The sequence below is a fragment of the Astatotilapia calliptera genome, chromosome 3 (assembly GCF_900246225.1).
Source record: "Astatotilapia calliptera chromosome 3, fAstCal1.2, whole genome shotgun sequence".
Taxonomy (NCBI): domain Eukaryota; kingdom Metazoa; phylum Chordata; class Actinopteri; order Cichliformes; family Cichlidae; genus Astatotilapia; species Astatotilapia calliptera.
In genome coordinates this window covers 43,342,372-43,349,712 of record NC_039304.1, presented here as the reverse complement: position 1 = coordinate 43,349,712, position 7,341 = coordinate 43,342,372, and the positions used below count along the sequence as shown (strand labels likewise).

General features: G+C 47.7%; 1 protein-coding gene across 4 annotated transcripts; it reads right to left on the bottom strand.

The window, feature by feature from the left end:
- Window positions 1-342: 342 nt before the first annotated feature.
- On the bottom strand, window positions 343-6,754 carry LOC113009768 (transferrin receptor protein 2-like). Of its 4 annotated transcripts, none has more exons than XM_026148313.1 (18): window positions 6,664-6,754; window positions 6,055-6,090; window positions 5,758-5,974; window positions 5,500-5,683; window positions 5,093-5,233; window positions 4,127-4,235; window positions 3,809-4,051; window positions 3,589-3,728; window positions 3,345-3,520; window positions 3,149-3,268; window positions 2,949-3,031; window positions 2,807-2,870; window positions 2,661-2,728; window positions 1,517-1,587; window positions 1,345-1,429; window positions 1,043-1,267; window positions 827-967; window positions 343-745 (listed from the first exon to the last, which is right to left on the bottom strand). In XM_026148313.1, exons 2-18 carry the CDS (start codon window positions 6,073-6,075, stop codon window positions 491-493), a joined length of 2,343 nt encoding a protein of 780 aa, XP_026004098.1. In that variant the 5' UTR covers window positions 6,076-6,090; window positions 6,664-6,754; the 3' UTR covers window positions 343-490. The 4 variants fall into 4 exon arrangements, with proteins under 4 accessions (XP_026004098.1, XP_026004108.1, XP_026004084.1 ...); XM_026148323.1 differs by lacking the exon at window positions 6,664-6,754 and adding an exon at window positions 6,591-6,637; XM_026148299.1 differs by having other exon boundaries at window positions 5,758-6,090.
- Window positions 6,755-7,341: the final 587 nt, after the last annotated feature.

The window sequence follows — 7,341 nt, the reverse complement described above, 5'->3', positions numbered from 1 at the left end:
GATAGACATCACTAGAATCAATAGATGGAGACTGATTTGTGTCCAGCTGAACTGCTGCCACTTTGATTTCTTTCATTCGTAGCACTGTCTGTGTAGCCAGCAGTGACCATGCTGAAAGCTACCACCAGAGGGCGCCATAACTGCTGTGGATTTACTATCATGGTACTTGTTAAAGTTGGTCTGAACTTATAAAACAGCAACTGCCAGTCTCTGAGCCACATGCATCAACCAATGGGCACGAAGAATACCACTGATATGAGCTAGACAGCTGGTGATGATGATAATGATGATGTCACTGATGTTAACTTCCTGTTTGGGAGGTGAAAGGAAAGATAAAGAATCTCATCGTCTGTAAAACACTTTAATGGAAGTGAAATCAGTGAAAGGATTGATGAACAATCATTGACCTGAATGTCTGCACTGCAAACTCATATCTGCACATAAATAGATACTGATCGATAATTAATAATCAATCACTCTGGAGCAGGCCTCAGTGGGTGAAGCGGTGCATGTTGTGGATGCTCCACACGTCTCCATTCAGAGCGTTGGCGGCGCCCTGCAGCGTCCACGTGAACAGCGCCAGCTGCCGTCTGAAGCTGCTCTCGTCGAAGCGTCCGGGGTCAGAGGTGAGCAGGCCCAAGTGCTCAGTGAGCGCACTCAGAGTATGGTTGCCGCGGCCGTGGATCACATGACGGAATGGCGTCTCAACTGCAGACACGTACTGAGACAGGAAGTAGTACTCCACCTGCAGGACACACATGAGAAGACGTGCAGGGCTCGTGTCTCCACGATTCAGCTGTTCCAGTACTGTTTGCAGCACTCGTACCTTCATGATGCGAGTATTGTAGAAGCGTGTTATGGTGGGCTCGTGCAGGTCGCTGTAGTCGATGGCTCTCTGCAGCGTCTCTGCCGCTCGGCTGTAATCTCCTCGAGCGCTGAAGACCCACTGAGGAGACAAACCTCTGGACTGGACACACACACAGAGGTCACATGACAGCGACAGGTTCAAACATGTGTAGAAACACTCACACAGGTGAGCTACCTGCAGCTCAGCAGAGTGTTTGTTGAGCTGAGCACTGAACTGCAGCACTGTCTGGGCGTAGGAAGTGATGCGCAGCGGCAGGATGTGGTCGTGGGCCAATCGCAGCACCATTTCCCCCACCAGCTCCCCTAAGCTCCGCCCCGTGACCCCCAGACGACCCCCCAGCACCTCCTGCAGGCGTGAGACACTGTCCAATGGCGTGTTGATGAATGGATATGCTCGCTCCTGAACATGTGACACGGATAACATGACATCATGTACCATGACAGTGAGTATGTATGATGTTGGCGTGTAACATGTACCTCGGTGAATCTGAGCTCCATGGCTGGAACTCCTGCAAACGCCGTGAAGCTGAAAGCGCCGCTGTTCAGATACAGTGGCTTCATACTGAGGAGACAGCAGCGGCTCAGTCAGGCGTCATCACAGTAACGTACGTGTGTGTGTGTGTGTGTGTGTGTGTGTGTGTGTCCTCACATCCTCCAGCTACCTCCATCTCTCTCCGCCTGGCTGTAGATGCTCTGACCTGCATGTTTGGGATGCTCCACCTGGAACACATGAAGGCCCACTCATGCACAGCATCATGTGGTTTGGTAATCAATTGATAGTTCCGGTTAACCCTTTATTTACCACAGCCTGTACATACTTATAGTTATAGCATATTCATAACATCTTCATACCATGTACATTCTAACATACCTGTAATAGATCCATATAATGTAATATATCTATATTATTGCCAAAGCACTTCTGGATGGATGCAAACAGCATTTCGTTGCCTTGTACTTGTGACATGTGCAATGACAATAAAGGTAAATTCTATTCTATTCTGTTCTATTCAACTGATGGGCCCAAGCAGTCTTTAAATGAGTGTGACGCTGTTTCTGTTTGAGAAGATGGGGTTTATGGGAATATTCAGTGTATCATGGTAGCACAAGGCCTAATGTACACGTCACTTGACCCTACTCTTCAACCATTATGGGCTAGAGAAAAAATTAAAACGTTTTCTGAAACATGAGGATGATTTATTTTTCATTTAACAGCCAACGTTAGAAAATCATCCCAGGCTTGCATGATTCTTGGTTGATAAATGGTTAAGAGAGGCTGGAAAATAAGGCCTTTGTCTGTCCAGTAATTTAGTCTTTCAAAGGCAATGGCACAGACTGTGGTCTCACAGACAGACTCACTTTTGTGAATAAAAGCTATTTGTAGATACATTTAACTGTAGTGTGGTCACAGATTCATGCTTTTACTGTTACATGATTGGGGCTTGTCTGGGATCGTTCCCAACTCAAAAACAATAATCTCAACCGTGCATACATAGATGATCCAACAATTATACTTCAGCCACACAAAATGGACAGAAGAACTAAATCTTGGGGTTCAATTCATATATTATATTAAAACCTTGGTATTTTTAAAGTGTTTATTGCAAATGAGTGTGTCATCGCCATAGCATGCACACAAAGGTCAGCTGTTGTCCATGTATAGATCCCTGAGGGACTCCGGGTCCAGAAAAATGGGATCAACATTATTTTTTTTTAATAAATGTGTGAGGGCGATGAGCTCCATCCAGCTGTGTGACCACAGTATTAATGCATCACAGATGTATCACACACACCTGTCTGATGGCAGCGTCCAGCAGGTCAACCAGGAGAGGACTGGTGTAAGCTGACAGGACCTCATCACCTGATGAGAAGGACAACATAAGACACCGTGTTTGGTTAGCAAAGAAAATGCTTTCTGATTGGCTTCAAGCTCTGTTACCCATGACTGCCTGGTCCAGACTGAAGTAGGCCACAGCCTTCAGGTGAAGCATGGACAGATAACCCTGTCAAAGGTCCAAGGTCAGGCAGTTATTTTGATAAACTGTTAAATTTGGTTTGGTTTGTATTTTCTGTGACTGAACCTCAAGCCATTCGGTTGCTCCAACATTCCCAAAGTCTCCAGCATCCCAGCTGACAAACAACAAGCTGCGTCTTGGACTGAAACCTGTAAACGAATCCATCAGTTCAGACAAATCAGAGGAATCAACACACCAAAGTAATGCCAGCATCATTTCAGCTCCCACCACCACAGTAAGCACACATGCATCCAGGTGAGTCTTACCCTTCTTCACCATGGCTGAAAAGGTTCGAGCCAGCTCCAGCAGGATCGCAGTTCCAACTCCGGACTTCACGGCTCCCGGACCCAGACAGTCCCTCTGAGCTCCCAGTATGATGTACTGGTCTGACAGGGAGGGAGATACTGAGGTTTACCACTGTGGCACATTCACCTGTCTGTGTTTGTAGTCAGCAGAGCGTACCTGGCTCCACTCTGCCTTCCAGTGATGAGAAGATGTTGTTGAGCAGGATCGGCTTCATCACGTTCTGAACCGACATCTGGACTCTGCGTCCGTTACTGAACTCGGGACCGACAACGCAGCGCACGTACGGCAGCCGACCCTGCCAGGGCCGAGGACAGGACGGACCTGTCAGCTGGCTGAGACACAGAACAGCACTGTGAGTCACACTCACACCTGGGCAGGTTACCTGAGGGGTGGGGCTTACCTAAGCAGCTTGGAGGCCACAGTGGCAGTAATTGGCAGGGCTGGAATGAGTGGCAGACCGGAGGACTGAATGGGCGGGAACTGAGTGTGATTGAAGGAGGGAAAGCCAGGGGTGAAGGGGTCCCCTGACCCTAGGTGGACCTGTGATTGGACAACAGAAGGGAGATGAGGATGCTTATTGGCCAGGAGACGTGGATAATGTTTGTTTGTGTGCGTGTTACATGTTCAGACACAGCAGTGTGTGTGTTCAGGCCAAGGCGGCGAGGGTCCTGCGGCACATCAGCAGGGTCAGGGTAGATCAAAGCTCCACTCGCACCGTTCTTCTCAGCCAACCAGACCTTCTCCGCAAAACTGACCCCGCCCCCAACACGCATCACCACCACACAGCCAGCCACAGACACGTCCTCACGTTTCAGCCATTTAAAATCCTCCGGTCGGCCATAGTTGGCATAGACCACACCCCCCTGCAAAGAGACATACATCAGTAACTGGGACTTTGGTTACCATGGTGACAGATACTTCCTTTCTGGTTGGCTCACTGTGGCATTTCCTGTGGAGCTGTACGGGCAGTAGTCAGAAGGGTTGAGAGGAATCTCTTCTGAGACCCGACCTGCAGAGTCCACCAAGCTCAGAGAGCTCCTCTGAGACCTGCACACAAATAAATGAATGTAGCACCCTCTGGTGGTCAAATTAGAGCACTGCTGAAATGTTAAATAGCTCTTTATAATGAGCTGTGTGTAAATGTGGGTTTGGTTTCTGTCTTTAAATCCAGCCGTTAGTCCTTTTCTGCTATTCTCACTGTTATTACAGAGTCATTCTCATTTGTTCTGATCAAGTCACTGCTTTAGAAACATTTCAGAAGTGATTTCATTAAAAACATATGAGGATCCTGTCTCAGAGTGATACTGAAAAGCTAGTTCATGCATTTATTACTTCCAAGCTGGACTATTGTGATTCATTATTATCAGGATGTCCTAAAAAGTCCTGAAAAGCCTTCAGCTGATCCAAAATGCTGCAGCAAGAGTCCTGACAGGGACTAGAAAGAGAGAGCAGATTTCTCCTGTTTTGGCTTCCCTTCATTGGCTTCCTGTTAAATCCAGAATTGAATTCAAAATCCTGCTCCTCACATACAAGGTCTTAAATAATCAGGCCCCATCTTATCTTAATGAGCTTTTTATAAAAGCTCATTAAGATAAGATGGGGCCTGACCGTCACCCAGTAACTACGGTGCAGGAAAAATAAAGCTTTTTTTGTTAAAGTTTTAATTCAGCTGGTCCTGGATCAGCTGGTTCCAAATCAGCTCCAGAGCCTGACCACATGTTCAAAGCAATGGTTCTTTCAATAAGTGAAAGAACCAGGATGTGCTGGGACTTTACTCGCGCTGAGCTTCAACCAGCTGCATCCATTTAAGACCCAAAAGTGTCCTGATGTGACATGTTAAGTGTATGATAGGTTATTTTGTTGCTGGTCTGTCCTGAAAGTGGGGGAGCTTCTCTGACTCTTACCTGTCGGGGAACTGCAGCGTGGCGTATAGCGACTCAGTCCAGGTGTGGTCCATCTGCAGCTCCCTGAAGCGTTGCAGGATCTCTGAGGCCAGAGAGGTACCCTCCGAGGAGCCTGGAGGATGAGCTGCCCGGCTCACGCGACTGATCACACATACACACAGAAGTTATTAAATAGGACCCGACTAAATTCTTTCATCGTTAATAAAATAATAACGTTGCTGCTCTACCAGGTGTAACAATCAAGTTTAACATCCAGGCATCCATGAAAATGGAATTTATTAAGTTTAACAGAGTTAGAAGTTAGCAGGAAGTTAGCTCGCTAGTTTCAGAATCAGAATACTTCATTGATCTGTTCTTGTTTTGCCTTATAATCTGGTGCCTTTATGGTCCATGGTGGCGAGCATTACCTGACTGTGTTGTGGATGTCTTCATCCTGTAGCAGCTTCCTCATCATCAATCTTAGCTCTCCCAAGTAAAGCCCCGCCCCTCCTTCTGAAGGAGCTTTAGCCCCACCCAGCTGCTGCTCATGCCCCTGCTCTGCTTGGGAGCAGTGGTACCGCCCACTGAAGATCCCATAAGCCAATAGGAACGCTGGAAGGGAGAAGCAATGCCGGCTTTAGTCACATGATGAGACTAATCGGTTAAAATGATTGGCATCTGTTTACCAGCGGTGAACACGATGACTCCGCCCACACACAACAGCACACAGCATCGCCGGTCTCCATGACGATACCTCATCACCAGAGCTGTGAGGTCACTGAAAGGTCCCGCCTCCTCCTCGTCTTCTGATATCGCCAGCCGCAGCTCCGCCCGCTGAGCACCTCCCACCTCCTCTTCTTCATCATCATCAGACACTGAGTGGTGGACGGACATCAAGGAAGCCTCCAGAGAGAAAGATATAACCATGGTAACAGGCGAAAGGAGGCGGAGCTTGTCTCACCTGTGTTTCACGTGTGTCTCACCTGTGTCAGGTGGGTAGTCATGGTAACAATGCAGCTCTGCAGGCACAAAACACAGGGACAATCTCAACAACAGGAAAATATATACCTTCATTGTCTCAGGAGATTAGAAATAAAAGCGTCTGGAGGATGTGAGGTTATGTGTTAATTTTTGCTTTTGTTCTAACAGTTTTTACAAAGTTCAGTTTACAGAACTGAAGATTTTCACCAGTCCAAAATGTCTCTGTATGTGTAGCTTTGCTACGACTCGGCAGGTTTGAGTTTTCTCTCTGCTTGTAAGTGCTCTCAGGTGAGATTGCTGGGCTCAGCCGTCCTTCACACGCCTGGTTCGAGTGGCAGCACCGTTCTCTGCAGATCCCCCTCAGCAGTGTGGAGACTGTACTCACCTGCTCCCCCCCAAGCCTTTAACTTGGCAACACAGAAAATAACGCTTGCTGTCCACTCAGCTATTTGACCCTCTCTCTCCTCTCTTACAGAGCTCTCTGTGCACCATGCTAAGGCAGCTTCATAACCTTATTCATCTGACCTAATCCCCTCACCAGCAGTGAGTGACGGCACCACAGGATCTGAACCTGATGGAGTCGGCAGCACACACACACAGGAGATTCTCACCTTCACCTCCGACTCTCTGTTTGGACTCCGGCTGCTCTCAGTTCAGGATCCAGAGCTTCATCATGGGTCAGGATGAGCTCGGGTTTTGTTTTTTTTTTACTCCTCAGCCCGCTGTGATTGGCTGCTCACAGGGGTGAGAGGTCAGCGTGTGCTGTCTGTTTGATCTGCTTAACTTTATTAACAGCAAAGTAAACACACGCCCACACTGCAGAGCCAAAACAGCTCTCTGTCATTACAGGGTTTGAAAGAAGAAACCGATCACATGACTGTGGACACAGATTTATTGAGAAAAGAACACAAACACCCACAGAGCTCCGCCCCCTCCAGCCTGACAGCCAAACAAAGCAATGAGAGCCTCAGGACATCAGGAAGCAGATCACCTGGTTGGGCCTAAGCGGTTCCTGGTGACAGACAGGTGTAAAAACTTGTACGTACACACACACACACACACACACACACACACACACACACACACACACACACACACACACACACACACACACACAGCAAACTGAGATAATAATAATAGCTTATTATATAAAACTCATTTTGATCAGAGCCTGATGAAAATCACATGGATGGAAAAGAAAGATCCGATAAAGAAACACCAAACAGATGGTCAGGTGATCTGGGACTGCTGGTGCGGACACCTAGTGGATGGATGAAGAACTGCAGAGG

Coding starts and splice junctions, on each gene's coding strand:
- LOC113009768 (XM_026148299.1), bottom strand. CDS start 5,998: ATGGTTATATCTTTCTCTCTGGAGGCTTCCTTGATGTCCGTCCACCAC. Junction 4,236..5,092: donor ACGCTGCAGTTCCCCGACAG/GTAAGAGTCAGA, acceptor ATTTGTGTGCAG/GTCTCAGAGGAGCTCTCTGA. Junction 1,268..1,344: donor TGGAGCTCAGATTCACCGAG/GTACATGTTACA, acceptor TCACATGTTCAG/GAGCGAGCATATCCATTCAT.